Source organism: Artibeus jamaicensis, unplaced genomic scaffold (assembly GCF_021234435.1).
Source record: "Artibeus jamaicensis isolate MK-2021 breed Jamaican fruit bat unplaced genomic scaffold, CSHL_Jam_final scaffold_1031, whole genome shotgun sequence".
In the NCBI taxonomy this organism is placed as follows: Eukaryota; Metazoa; Chordata; class Mammalia; order Chiroptera; family Phyllostomidae; genus Artibeus; species Artibeus jamaicensis.
This window is the reverse complement of record NW_026522026.1, coordinates 1133054-1148840: the sequence shown is the minus strand read 5'-3', so window position 1 is coordinate 1148840 and position 15787 is coordinate 1133054. Positions and strand designations below refer to the sequence as shown.

The 15787-nt window shown below is 37.0% G+C and overlaps 1 protein-coding gene across 1 annotated transcript in view; it reads right to left on the bottom strand.

The window, feature by feature from the left end:
- The window catches only part of MOB1B (MOB kinase activator 1B), a 45016-nt gene that overhangs the window by 7014 nt on the left and 22215 nt on the right, over window positions 1-15787 (bottom strand). The window contains exons 2-5 of the mRNA XM_037148626.2: window positions 12705-12871; window positions 9658-9751; window positions 3966-4099; window positions 1368-1531 (exon numbers count right to left, since the gene is read on the bottom strand). Of these exons, the coding sequence (XP_037004521.1) occupies window positions 1368-1531; window positions 3966-4099; window positions 9658-9751; window positions 12705-12871 (559 nt within the window). The remainder of the gene's footprint in view (window positions 1-1367; window positions 1532-3965; window positions 4100-9657; window positions 9752-12704; window positions 12872-15787) is intronic.

Genomic DNA, 15787 nt, shown 5'->3' with positions numbered 1-15787 from the left:
GGAGGAGTCCAGCTGGAGAAGAGCTAGGGCAGGACTTTCTAAATTGTGAGGTCAAGGGCTTCTTCAATTAAGGGCTGATATTGTATAACTAACTGCATAACTGATATTGGACCCACCTTTAAGAAGGGCACAGTATCCTGAGCTGTAAATAGGCCCAGATGTGGTAAATGCCATATATCTTCCCCCTATTATTTGCTAAGAGTTGGGAGACACAGTGTACTTTAAGATCATATTGTAAGGTAAAACTAACCATTCTGGTGGGAGCATATCCTCTCGTAAACCACTAAAACCTAAACCTCATCAATCATACCTGCCTAAACCAAGGCACAGATAAAAGCTTTAGGGTACCATTTTCTTTGTTTCCGTGGGTATCTGTAGATGGAATACCATAGTAAAGTAACTGCTCAGAGCAACAGTTTAGGCATGTTACTATCTCCTAATATGTGTTTATATAGGTGAAACTGAGACACAAAATGTATGTCTCAGTGTGAGGAATGTGTAGACAGGGAAAAAAACACATTTTTCTTTAGTGGAGACGGGTCATGGAGAAGGCATTGATAAGTATATGCCCAAAGATATACAAAGACAACACAGAATCAAGCCTTGGACTTCTCCTGCCTACCGTAAACCCCTCTCAACCTCTACCAGGAAAAAAAAAGAGCTGGTCAGCTTATCTCTTCCACCTATTCTTCACTCCTGGCTCTTAGTTTTCTAATTGTTATAGCAGGGTGAAACTAACTTCATTTTTCTTAACCTCAACTCTAAGACCACTTCTTTGAGAACTAAAAAGAGAAGGAGGAGTCAGATCACAGACTAATTAATGGACCTCCTGGAAGAGCAACACTCTGGGACATTTTCTCCTCTTTAGACATAATGGACAGTACCTAACTTAAAAATTATTCAGAATGCTTAAAAAAAAGAAAAAAAGAGGAGGGGGGAGAAGGTGTGATATTCAAAGCCCACTGCCAGGACAGAGTATGCTAAAAACACTCCCAGGTAGCCAAAAATTGAGGGTTTAGAAGAGTAGGAGGAGTGCTAAAAAGCTCAAAAGATCGAGTTCATCTATAGGTCTGCTAAACTAGCCAGGTTCCTCGTTCGGCCCCTCCAATTATCAGCCCATTAACTGAAACAAATCCAAGGAAAGAATTCTCAATAGCCATCTTATTCGGACTTGTATGCCACCAGCTTGGAGATGGATGACAGTCAGAAACAAAAGGCAGTCCTTACGATCATGGCAAGTACAGAAAAGAAAGAGGACTAGAGAGCTATAGCACATTTTATCCTTACAGTGTGAATACAGTTTTTACCTCAGAACTCTGTAGATAACTGCTTCTACTGAACAAAAAAGGCCTCCCAATCAAACTTACCTGGACAAAAAAGATAAAGTGCTTGAAAGATGTATTCAGATGTGCCTCCTCCTGAAGCTGAATCACAGGGTCGAAATGCTGATGATAAATGTGTGCATAAACCCTAAAGAGGCGTTTCAGTATAGTTTTTGCCACAGACATGAAGTTCTTCGGAAAAGGGACCCCTGGTAAATAGATAAACAACCCCAAACTATTAACAAGAGACAGGCAATCCGAGTTTGTCAGCAAATGGCAACATAAATCTCCAAGATAAGGCTGAAAAGAAGTCTTTATGAATTACTACTTAATATACCCACTGTACTTTTCAGAAGTTCTCAACATATCATGAAAGAAAATAAACTTCAATGCTTGTATGGAATAAGAACTAGTCTTCAGCCCCTGGCTGGTGTGGCTCAGTGGATTAAGTGCCAGCCTGTGAACGAAAGGTTCTCTGGTTCAATTCCCAGTCAGGGCATGTGCCTGGGTTGTGGGCCAGGTTCCCAGTAGGGGGCACACGAAAGGCAACCATGCACTGATGTTTCTCTCCCTCTCTTTTGCCCTCCCTTCCTCTCTCTAGAAACACATAAATAAATAATCTTAAAAAAAAAAAAAAAAAGAACTAGTCTTCAGTATAGCCCTCAGGCCTCTAGTTTATCATACTTTACTAAAATGAAATAGATGAATGCCTAAAATGAAAATGGAGCTAAAACTCACACTCAGATCCTCAGATTTTGTAATATCACATCTTAATAAAATTATATGCTCAACACAAATAATGTATTAACTATGCTCATTTTGTTTAAATGCTTGCAATATATTTTTAAATTACTTTCTATAAGAATTATTTCATTACTACTCCAGGTCTGTATTTATCCTGAAAAATAGCTGTAGTATCTGCTCAATTAGGCTCATTGTTATGAATTACAGCATTAAGGAAAAAAACTAGAATAATACAAAATTCCATATACTTTGTTGCTCTCACTAAATAATCCAGATTGGCCAAACACAAGCCAAACACCAGTACTGCCGGGTTCAATGTCTTCATATCACCTGTTGCTCATTTAAAAATAGTATAGAGGTCACAAGAAAACATAGCACAAACCAAAATAAAGGGGCATTAAATAAAACAGCATGCCTACACTCTTCAAAAATATCAGTGTCATGGAAGTCCACAAAAGACTGATGAATGCACATTCCACATTAAGGAATGCTAATGAGACATGACGACTGAATGAAAAACATGTTGAAAATTTCCCTTGCTCTAAAGAGTATTATTAAGAAAAATCCAAATAAGATCTGTAAATAACTGTACACTGTTAACTTCCTGATTTTGAAAGTTATACTGTGATTTTCTGAGGAAATATACATGGAAGCACACATGGATAAATGGGCATCACTTACTCCCAAATAGTTCAGAAAAAGGAAAGAATGTCTGGGGAGAGTGAGAAAGCAAATGTGGGAAAATGTCAGCAACTAAAGAACCTGGAAGAAGGATAGATGGATTCTTTGCATAATTCTTACAAATTTTCTACAAATCTAAAATTGGATCAAAATTAAGTTAAAAAGTATATTACAGGGATTAAAAGATAAGGTGGGGGCACTTATCCAAAACCATTATTATGTATATAAATAAAGCAGCCATGAAAAACAGACCTTAATTAAACCAAAGCATTCAATAAACGTGTTCAGCCCTGGCTGGTGTGGCTCAGTGGACTGAGTGACGGCCCTCAAACCTACGGGTCACCAATTTGATTCCTAGTCAGAACACATGCCAGGGTTGAGGGCCAGGTCCCCAGAAGGGGGTGCACAAGAAGCATCCACACACTGTTTCCCTCTCTTCCTTCCTTCCCCTCTCTCTAAAAATAAAATCTTTTAAAAAACTTTAAAAAAAATACATGTGTTTAAAACAGTCCATAATAATTACAACTATTTACATTACTGTCTCCTCCATAATATCCATCCACCAAAATCTGAAGGCATAAAATATAATCAAAAGTTATTTATTGTTAAAAAAACAAATTCTAAAATTTTTCAGAAAAACAGTTGTAAGAAATTTGAAAAGGTAAAAATCTTGTGAACTGTCTAGATGTGAACAACTTCCACTTGAAAGGCCAGCCCTTAAGAACAAATATGAAAAAGCAATAGACACTCAGTTGGTAACAAGCCAAATGCTCAAATCTTGTTTTCTTTTCACTTAGCTTGATTTCAGTCTGTAAATCACACCATGGGTCATAAACTCAAACTCCCTCTTTGCCACAAATATAATGTAAAACTGGACATAAGTCATAGAAGCTCCTTCCCTAAACAAGAAATGAATGTCACTACTGCAGACGACACTGGCTGCGCAGCAAATAGCTGCTCTTTGTTCCATAACACAGGCCAGATTCTGTCACTATCTGACTCAATGCTGATCTTCTCATTGTTTAAAAAACAGGGAGGCTTACCTTAATGATCATGGTAAATTAGCATAAAAAAGATAGAAGGCTTTTAAATGTATTAGAAATACCCTGATAAATATGGTAACCTAATATGGTTCCTGGAATAGAGAAAAAATAAGCTCTAGAAATATATAAAATTAGATGAATCATGATGGATTCCAATTATATAAAACTACTGTACCTATTTTTGAAGGAAATAATGTTTCGTCATCCAATTGGTCCTGAACCCAAGTCATCAAGTAATCAATATACTTTGGTGCCGAGCACTTAATTGGCTTCTTTATGTTTGTTCCATCTGCCCAATGATACTCATACCTGCATTGGAAAAATAAAAAGCACACAGAATATTAGTACACACCTATACACAATGTGTATTTTTTTATATTATACATGTATATGTTATGAATGTATACAGGACATGTCTTAAATAATCTGTTCCTCCAAATAAAGATTTTTACAATTGGCATTTTAATTGAATGTTTTCAAATGGCTACTGAATTATTTTGCATTTATCGCAATCCAAACTAAGCAGATCCTACCAAACTCATTTTTTGTTTCTATGCTCTCCATCCATGTTTTAATTTTATTACATAGCTTTCCCTCATATACAAAATGTTTATGTTAGACTCAGACATTGCCATAGTAGAAAGCCTAGCTTACTGCCCACTTCTATGATGACCATCCTCAATTTTTGTGGTTGTTTTTATTCCTTGGTATTTCTCAAGGAAAGGAGGAAGGAAGAATTATTTTTCATTTCTGTCTTTTCTTTTAATTCTCTCTGAGGCCTTTTAAAATTTATTTTAGAGAGAAAGGAAGTTGGGGGAGAGAGAGAGAGAGATAAGCATCAACAAGAGAGAGAAGCACTGACTGGCTGCCTCCTGTACATGTCCAGACCAGGGATCGTAGGCCACACTGAATCTGGGATCAAACCTGCAACCTAGATATGTGCTCTGATGGAAAACTGAATTCTCAACCTTTCCATTTACTGGAAGATGCCCCAAACAATAGCCACACTGGTCAGGGTGCATTTCTACAGTGTCTTTATGGAGATCCTATGCCTGTTATGTTTGAAGAAGTGGGTATATTCTTCCTATACCAGCTATTTAGATTAAGGTTTCTGTGAAGAAAGTGATCAGAGAAGTATTCTAACTGGCAGTAATTCTCCCTAATTCACAGGAAAGAAACATTGGTGCAATATCAGCAAACCTGCCAATAAAATACCAGTCAATTATAAAGAAGAAGAAAATGACAAGTTTGAGGTGAAGGCATCTTGCAGACACTAACATGATACCTTGCAGACACTAACATGATACGGTAGTCAGGGTTAATGATGGCATGGTCAACATCATGAGCCTTCTGACATGACCCACTAAGAAAAAAAAGGATCATTTCTCTGAGTTCCTACCAAGAATGCACACAATTGTACTCACAGGCATGAATTATCAGTGAAAGAACACAGACCAAAATCAGCAAAGAGGAACAGCAAACCAAATGACATCTGGAGGAAACCACAAGCAAGCTGAGAGTCCTCTCCCAGTGGAGTCACACAGGCTACCCTTAATTCCCCCAGGACTGAATCGTGGTAACACATGCTAAATACTGTTTGCCAGGGAAGTTCATTAGAGACGTGGGGTCCAGGTTTTTGTTCGGGGGGATGGTCAAGAAGGCACCTTCTGCATGACACACTAAAACTCCAGATGCCCAGAAGAAAAGTGTAAGCCATATCAATTGTATGGTTTAGGCACAGTGAGCCACTCTTAACTGTTAGGGTTCTGGGAACCCTTAAGAAATACAACTTGCAAGCCATGGTTGGTGTGGCTCAGTAGACTGAGCACCAGCCTGCAAACCAAAGGGATGCAGATTCAATTCCCAGATCAGGGCACATGCCTGGGTTGCAGGCCAGGTCCCCAGTAGAGGGTGTGCAAGAGGCAACTACACATTGATGTTTCTCTCCCCTTTTCTCCTTCCCTTTCTCTTTGTTTAAAAACAAACAAACAAACAAACAAAGGACTTTTGACTAAGATAAAGACATAGGTGGAAATATTGTACCTCCTTGCACAACCAAATTTAAGGACAACAAAGATTTAGAAACAAAAACACAACCAAAATAAACAGAAAATTGAACTATACCGAAGTCCGACAACAACACACCATTTATCCAGACTGATAAGAGGGTGGAGTCGGCGGGGGGCGGAGAGGGGTCACGCAGGAAAAGGTGGTGTTTAGCAGACCTGGGCAGGTGAGGGGCTGAAAGGAGCAAACCCAGTAAGGCTTGCAAGGCAGCTGGCTGATCGTGGACACACGTTCATACGCAGATAAACCAGGTGAAAAAGAGGCAGTGAGACAGACCACACAACCCAGGGCCCCAGCAATGAGAGTTGAAACTTAAAAGTACCAACTGGAAAAACTTTCAGGGGTTGAGGTGATGGGAGAGGCTCCCAGCCTCACAGGAGAGTTCACTGGAGAGACCCACAGGGTCCTAGAATGTACATAAGCCCACCTACCCAGAAACCAGCATCAGAAGGGCCGGATTTGCTTGTGGGAAGCAGCAGAGGGGCCCAAAATCTGAGAGAGAGCGGAACAAACGCTATTGCTCCCTCTTTGACCCTGCCCCCCAGTCACAACCCAGCACCCGGCCCAGTGAACACCTAAGCCTCTGCCCCTCACATGTTAACAGGCATGTACAAGGCATGTACACACCAAAACATTATGGCTCAAGTAGAACAGCTCAAAGCCCCAGAGCCAATACTTCTAAGCGACAAAGAGATAGCCAACCTATCAGATGCACAGTTCAAAACAATGGTGATCAGGATTATCACAAAACTGGCTGATTTTAGTCACAAAATAGATGAACAAATGAAGGCTAGTGGCTACACTAATTGAAATGAAAAAAAAAAATGCACAGGGAACCAATAGTGTTGGGAAGGAAAATGGGACTGAAATCAATGGAGTGAATGAAAAGGAAGAAAGAAACAACCAAACTGAAAAGAATGAAGAAATAAGAATTCAAAAAAAATGAGGAGGCTTAGGAACCTCCAGGACATCTTTAACTGTTCCAACATCCGAATTGTAGGGGTACCAGAAGGGAAAGAGGAACAGCAACAAGTGGAAAACTTATTTGAACAAATAATAAAGGAGAACTACCCCAATCTGGCAAAGGAAATAGACTTCCAGGAAGTCCAGGAAGCTCAGAGAATCCCAAAGAAGGTGGACCCAAGGAGGAACACGCTATTTTTACATTAGCCAAGATTCAAATGAAGGAGAGAATTCTAGAATCAGCAAAAGATAAGGGAACAGTCACCTACAAAGGAGTTCCCATCAGACTGTCAGTTGATTTCTCAAAAGAGACTTTGCAGGCAAGAAGGGGCTGGAAAGAAATATTCCAAGTCATGAAATCCAAAGACCTACATCCAAGATTGCTCTATCCAGCAAAGCTTTCATTTAGAATGGAAGGGCAGATAAAGCGCTTCTCAGATAAAGTCAAGTTCAAGGAGTTCATCACCACCAAGCCCTTATTATATAAAATGTTAAAGTGACTTATCTTAGAAAAAGAAGATAAAAAAATATGAACAGTGAAAGGACAGCAAACTCACAATTATTAACAACCACACCTAAAACAAAAGCAAACTAAGCAGACAGCTAGATCAGGAGAGGAACCACAGAAATGGAGATCACTTGGAGGGTTAGCAACAGGGGACTGGGAGGAAGAGAAGGGGGGAGAAGGTACAGAGAATAAGTAGCATAGATGGCAGGTAGAAAATAGACAGGGGGAGGGCAAGAATAGTATGGGAAATGTAGAAGCTAAAGAACTCGTCATACATGGACATGAACTAAAGGGGGGGAATGGGAAGGAGGGGGTGTGCAGGGTGAAGGGGGGAAATGGGTCAACTGTAATGGCATAATCAATAAAATATATTTTTAAAAAAGAAGAAGAAATACAAGTTGCAAGATGCCATCCAAGGGCCAACCTTGGAGGCAGGCCTTTTAAGAGATTGTAGTCAGGCCTGCTATATTAACTCTTTTATGCACAAAAGCCAATACAGAGAAAGAATGAGAACTATTACAGATTCAAAGTACCCAATATTTGGGTGCTCTTTTTACGTGAAGAGGGTCAAATAAATGCAATACACGTTCACAGACAGGATCCTTGCCTAGAAATTAGAAACTGAGATATTATTGAGACAGCTGATGAAATGCAAATAGTATCCATGAACTGGAAGAACTGGTTTGGAGGGTTTATATGCTGGCTGTGCAGAAGAGTATCCTTGTTTTTGGAAAATACAAAGTTGAATATGTTGGGGTAAAGGGGAATAATGTCCACAACTTGCTCAAAAGGTTCAGAAAAATATGTTAATGAATATACATACAGAGTGTGGGTGATGAACAGGCAGTAAAAGGTTAATAATTGAAGAATCTGGGTAAAAAAGGATGAGAGGTCTTTGTGCTATTTGGCAACTTTTCCGTACACTTAAAATTATATGAAGTTTCAAAGTCTGAAATAGTTTGCAAATAAGTTATTTTTCAAAAAATTATCTTAGAAAATAATAAAAGCATATTATTTTGAAAATCTTTGATGATGGCAAATTGTCAGTTCTTTTTAAAAGAACTAGATTGTGAGACATATCTAAACTCATTTAGAGTCAATTTGAGGAATAAGGTAGACAACTCTAGGTAATACTTTGTTCAACAAATAAATTATGACTATGAAGTAATAAAATTGAATCTTTTGGGTAGCTAGTGATCTGACACTATAATGAGAAGTTATGAAAAATATTCTGAGCAATGAAAGCATTAGTACAATGAGTGATTAGCAATCTAAGGTCACTACTTATTATATAATGATAGTACTTCTAAGCACTAGTAAGTTTAGAGAGCTTGTTTTCTTTTGTTTTGGTATTTAAATCGTGTTTATAGTTGGGGGCAGAGAACATACTTTCTAAAAAATCAGCACCAATAGCTAAACCTCTGTATATATAATTTATAAATTAATATTGCTTATAAGAAAATAATATAATGCAGCAATTGACAGTACAGGCAAATGAAAGAGACCTGAATTTCAATCCCGGGTCTGTTTCTAGATAACAAGACCTTGGGCATGTTACTTAGCTTTTCTGAGACTCAATTTCTTTTTTCCTGTAAAATGAGAATAACAATAGTTTTCTTACCCCACAGGTTTGCTGTATAAAAGGCCTTACATTTAGGTAGCACTGAATAAACAGTAGCTGGCATTGTTGTTATCAGCCACAGTAATAAAAGTCAGTTTCAACAATTTACTGATCCGAGCAGCATTCACTTGAGTGGTAATTAGATGGTGACACTGTTCTTGCACCAAAATAGATTTAAAAGAAGAACTAATCTAACTGGTTAAATAAGACACGTATAATTAATGTAATTATAATGTAACAAAGAAATATAATCCTAAAGACAAAAAAATTAAATAGAAAGATCACATCAGTGTGAAGAAATCGATCTGGAGAAGGAAGCATTTGATGTGGGTCTTGAAGATGGGTAAGATTTCTGGAAATGTGGGGCAGAAGATGACAAGAGATGGGAACAGAAGGAAAATAACCAACACAAGAACAGAATGAGCAAGTTTTCGGAGTGTAAGTAATGGAGGGCCCAGCAAGCAAGGCGTTCCCAGTAATCTGGTCTGGATAAACCAGAGGAGATGTGTAAGTTAACAGGAAAGGCAGGATGGAGGACAAAACAGGAAGGGTGATAAAGCTCAGGCTTAAGAATCTGAACTTAATACATTACTCATCGGTGAACGAGTGTAAGGGATGCTAAGTGCAGAAATTATAGGGTCAGAAACTTTCTTATCTAAGAACTGTAAACTAAGTAAAAATGAGAACTGATCGTAAGCTGCATCTTACTTTGGTCCGGCTGACATCACTGGACAACTTTCCTCTGTACAGAAATCTGTGATTGTTCCATAAAGCATGTTGATCTGATTGAAAAAATCCACAGCTGTAAAGCAAAAAATCCATTATAAGTAAAACGTTAAATTTTAACTTCACTCAAACAAAACCCAGATTTATCAGTGTTCTTTCCAACTATATACAGATTTCCTAGTTTTTTGTTATCAATTTCTAGCTAAACTCCACTACGGTCAAAGACCATGTTACACAATTTCAATCACTTCAGCTTTTGAAAATGCACATGTGTGTCATCTGAGGTCTTTAGACCATGTATTCCTCAGATCAAGTCTATCGTTGTGTTGCTCAAACTTTTCTAATTCCTTGTTGACATTTACCCTCCACACTCTATCCATTACTAAAAAGGACCGCTTAAATCTCCCACTGTGGCTGTGAATTTGCCTGTTTCTTCGTTACTTCAGTCAACTGATTTTATTTTTGAGATCTCATTAAAGACATAAATTCAAAACGTCATATATTCTTTGTGAACTGAACCATTTATTTTAAATCTTCCTCTTTACTGTTTTCTGCCTTGAAGTCTACTTTATCTGATATTAGCATGACTCTATCAGATTTCTTTAAATTAGTGGTTAACTTTTTAGTTTCCACCTACTTTTGCCCTCCCCCCATATTTAAGGACAAATACTACAAACGGTGGCTTTGAGCTCTGCCCCTATTCCCTCTTTATTTATAATCCTAAAATCCCTTTTCATCCCATTAATTACCCATAACCAGCACTTTGCTTTTTTAATTCACACTTTCTACAGAAAAGAAAAAAAAAACTTTAAAAGGAATCATAATTACTGGTGAAAGTAGAGTGGTAATAAACATTACACTAGATTTAATTGTCAAATTTTCCTCTGCCCTCTTATCTCACAAAAAGCCAAGGTTTACAAAGTAATGACTCTGCAACTTAATAATTCTGAAGTAGTCCTCCACAAGAACAGAGGACAACCTATGGGTTTCAAGTAGTGCAAGTCTGAATCCCAACTGCTATACTTACCACTTGAGTTACTTAATCTCTCTGAACCTCGGTTTCCTACCTTTAAAACTGAGTTTATCACGGAGCACTAAAAAAATCTATGCCTGCCATTAAGTGGGCATTTAATAAATACTAGTTTTCTTCCATAAATCAAATCTGGCCTCAGGATTTGGTGCCACATAAATTATTTATAAACCATCCATCCAGCTTTTTCCAGAACCCTGAACCTTCTTTCTTTCTTTTCTAAGCTATCACTCTTTCTAGCAGTAGAATGTGCAAAACTAGGCTCTGATTTCTGGCCGTGAGATTAGTTGAATTTGCAAAAATTTCCCTTCTTCTACTATTTATTTTCATCTGGCAAGTGAACTGAAGCCAAAAAGCCATTAAGATGGCAATCTTATCAACAAATTCCCTTCTCTCTTTTGTGTACCCAAAATGTTTATTTAATCACGGCCAGGTAGTAGAAATAGCTAGTCTCAAATCTTATTCACATCATCAAGTGTCATTTGGGAAGATTACTACAAATAAGGAAACTTAGAATCCAATACTTCAGTCAAATGTTTTATTTTCAAAGCAGAATTATCTGCTCTAAGGGGATATTCTGACACTCCAATTCAAAGTAATTTTTGTATAGTTATAACTGCAAAATTCCTGTGAAATTTTAGAAGTTCCTGAAGTTCTAAGCATTTCAGTAGTACAGATACTCTGTTCTGGCAACTGAGCCAGAGAATATAATGATCTGCTTTTACACATACAAGTAAGAAGCTCATGTAGTACAGAAGCACTAAGCTGCCCTCCTTAGATTTTTTAAATGAGTGAGTTCTTAAATAAATGGTACAAAAGGGGCATAAACAAGTGCAAAAAAGAATATACATAATAAATTGGACATTTATCCTGAATATTGTCTTTGAAGTGTCACAGAACCATCTTATATGTAAGCTGGGTCTCACCTATAAAGCAAAAACTGTTTTAGTTCTTTAGTAACTAAACTCTCTTGGTCCAGGGAAATAACCACATTAGAGTAAATACTGCTCATATGCAAATGCTATCATAGTAAAGTTTTCAGACATCTCAGTAAAATCCTTTAGGTTCTTAAAAGTTACTAGTGAATGGCAGCTCAATTTATAAATCCCATGATATATTTCAAATTACGGTAAGATACCATCAAATATTACAAGAAAAAAATACTATGGTTTTGTTTTTGCTTAATCAAAGCCTAGAATATAGTGTATGTTTTCAATTAAATTTCATTTTATTTTTACTAGATTCATGTAAAATTCCTCCAATTATACAATTCTACTTGTTTCTTCACTAATGCTAAAAACCCCTGAATATTACAAGTACCACTTTTATTTCCCAACTTTCTATGGCTTAATTCCCAAGAATATATGTACTTTTTACTTATATGTTTTCCTCCTTTGTTGGTAAGAATAATCTCAAACATATTTTGTAATTTCATAAATCAGTAGTGAATGATTTTTTAAAAAATAGCATAATTTAGCATAACTGAATATGCTACTGAAAGAGGCGATTTATCATAGTGGCTAAGTGCTGTCTCTAAAATTCCACAGCTCTAACACAGCCCAGACTCCGGCACTTAATAGTGGGCATGACCTAGGCAATTACTAATCTCTTTGTCTCAGCTTCCTTATCTGCCTTAAAATGGGTTAATAATAGTACGTACATCATGAGGTTGTAAATATGAAATAAAATAATCCATGTACAAAGGATAGTGGAGTGCCAGACACATAATTAGTATTCCATAATGATCAATTGCTGTTATTATTGTCTTTTTCCACTGAAGATGGTAAATCTATGCTTTGTATGTCACTGTAACAGGACACAAGAATTTCACAAAACTCATTCAGAAATACAAAAACATAAAGGCTAAAGTGGATTGAGGTATCACTATATCATGTTACGTTGCTAACTAGATCCTAGAATAGATAGCACCCCAAAACTCTCCTACAGTGAGGCTACGCACCCAATTTAAAGTCTACTGAGAAACAGAAAGGCTACTTACTGTTCACTGCAACCCACTCATTTAGATCTTCGCCCTCAGGAAGCATCACGGCCATCCGGAGATTGCCACTGCCAAGGGTGGCTTCTGCATGCTTCAAGAGCTCGTACTGGTGAGAACCCTCTGGTATGTTCTTCTTTGGTTTAAATGTTTTAGAGGAGCGACTACCACTATGAGCAAACAGGAAAAAAAAACAACAGGCATTTCAATATTTAAGGTGTAACTTTCAACAGAATCAGCTACACTACATCACTGGATAAAATAACAAAGAGGTGATCCTAAATGTCCACCAGTAAACAGCCCTGAGTTGTACTGGCTACATTACATCCTAGCAATGTAATTGCTGTAACTGTGTTTGATATCCAAACTCCCACAAACTTTCTCCCATGGGTTGTAATCTATAAAAACAATTACTTCTTTCATAACCTAGCTATTTTATTCCTTTTCACCCCTAATCTAAGTCTCTCATATAAATAATTTATTTCCTTCACATATAAAGCATAAAGATATAATTCTATATCAATAAAACACAATAATCTAACAGTAAGAAGAAAATCTCCATGGTCTTCTACCCAATTACAGGAAGCATCAGCAATCCTAATCCAGAATTCTAGGTATGCAAGATAAGTAGCTACACATTAACATAATTGGCTTGCTCAAATTTCATATGTATTTTTAAATGGATCAAATAAAACCAGTCTTAGAAATAATTTTTAAAGTTTTTAAGAGATAGATTCTTCTATTAATGCTGCCAAATTCTTATCAAATTGTATCATATCATAGTTATCCCTTCTTAATATGCCTTTTCTCTCTTCATACAAAAAGGAACAGAAAGAAAAGAATGAATTAAGAGTCTTTGTTAGAATTTCATAAAGTTTAACGTAAAAATTCTTATCACCAAAACATTTAGGCATATGGACATATTAATATGAAAGCAGAATTCTGAAAAGGGCACAAAAACAACAGTTAAACTTTCCCAGCTTCCCATAGCTTTTCACTTACTTCCTTCTCCCAAACTTAATGCCAAGATCTCTCTCTTGTTCCCCAAGATAAAGTGGTAGTTCTCAACCCTGGCTGCATATTATAATCACTTGAGGAGCTTTTACAAAGTTTTGAAGATCTGAAAATAAGAATCTACCAGTCAACCTAAATAACTAATTAATGACAGATATTTTTTCCTATAAGTTATTCTCATTTAAAAGTGAATCTCTGCTCAGGGCTGGGAGTAAAAGGCAGAGAAAACTGTACTTGAATAACAATTTTTTTAAAAAGAGTAAATTGATGCTCTTCAACTCTAACGGCCAAGATGTCTCTTTAAAAACACTGATCAAATGATGTTACTCTTCTGCTTAAAACAACTCACTGGTTTTCCAGTGAGTAGATCCAAAAGTCAAATATTAGACACCATCAGGCTCTGGACACTGACTGTGTGGAATGTCCTCATTTTAATCGGACACCATATTAACATTCAAAATTCTCTCCCAGCATAGACAGGATTATGATCACAGAGTTGAGGCTTATTTCATTGTCCTGTTTCTTTATCCTTAGAAAAATTTAGCTTAAGAAACAAATGTCACCAACATTTGCTACAAAATGATATTTCACTAATTTATATGTGATTAATTACAAAAAAAATAGCTCTCTTAACTAACCTGATGCGCACCCTCAGGCAGGGTGTAAATTAAGTACACTCCCTTTATTGGCCCACAGCTCAGACAACTCGGCAATGGAAGATGGGCCAAGCTGCTCTGAAAAGAGCTGGCAGAGTACATTAGAACCACAAGGACATCGGCTGTGCTTGCCCTCAGCGAGGGGAGAACCTCACCTGACCCCCCAAAACCATCTATTTATTGAACCACTCTGCCCTGAAGTTTTAGGCTTCCAAATGTTTTCCCAATCAAGGTCCCACCTAGAATTGGTTTCCTCAAAGCTAAGTAAATCTACCCCATAAGACTTTATGGTTGGGTAAAAAGAAAAAAACTAAATTTGAGTTCAATTTTGTAAGGGCCAGCTTTGACACTTTGATCTCGGGCAGATCACCCTACTTTCTTGACCCTATTTTTTTCTTTAACAGTGAAAACCTAATGAAAACATTGATAACAAAACATCACCACTACCTGTATCATAGAACTACAAAATGAGAAAACAGTATTTGTGAAAAAAAGCTTTTGAAACTATAAAATGCTGTGCAAAAGTTAATATTTTCATTATCTTTCCTTTTCCTGAACCAGAATGACTCAGTAAAAACAATCAGTGGTACAATGTCCAAAGCTTTCTTTCAATGTCCATTCTGACCTTCACCTCCTGAGTGTGGATACAGAAAAATAAAACCTTTAGAAACAAATGCTTTTACACATCAAGTTCAAAACAGAATTTTTAAAAAACGTTTGTTTTTTTGTTGTTGTTGCTATTCCCATATTGAAATTCAGGTAATCTCAGAATAATCGTGGGGCTAAAATTAAAATCAAGAAAACAAGGTTCTTGTCCTCATTTTGCTATTTTCTTCTTATGTTACATCGGAAACCACAAAAATGCCGTCCGGGCACCAATTTCTTTGGTTTTGAAAGTCGGGAAAGTAACTTTACAAAAGGGTGCAATTTAGAGATGAGATAATGTTTATAAAGTGGTTTCAGTTCCCTGTGGACTTTCGACTCCCTTCCTGTTCCTCATTTCCATGTACATTCATAACTCCAAAATGCTTCCAAGTTCTACATCAAATTTTGTTTTCTGGCTCTTCTTTTTATTTAGGGAGAATAACCTAACCATTTCAATACTCTGTATTTTTAAAATATTCTTTTTTAAAACTATATTCAGCTATTTCTTCAACTGCTACCTAAAACTTCTACCGGTATCCACCCTACCCTAAAAGGGGTGTTCAATACTGCTCCTGATTTCTAGGTCAAATGACCAACTGACGGAGTCCTCAAATTCAAAAGCACAACGCCGCCAAAGCACGAGCAGAGAAAAGTCCTTGTCAATGAATGCGAGCTCTCGCAGCAACAATGTATGGCCAAATACATATGATTCACATGGCACTTTAAGATATTTGATACAAATATTCAAAAGCATTTTGATAACAAAGTATG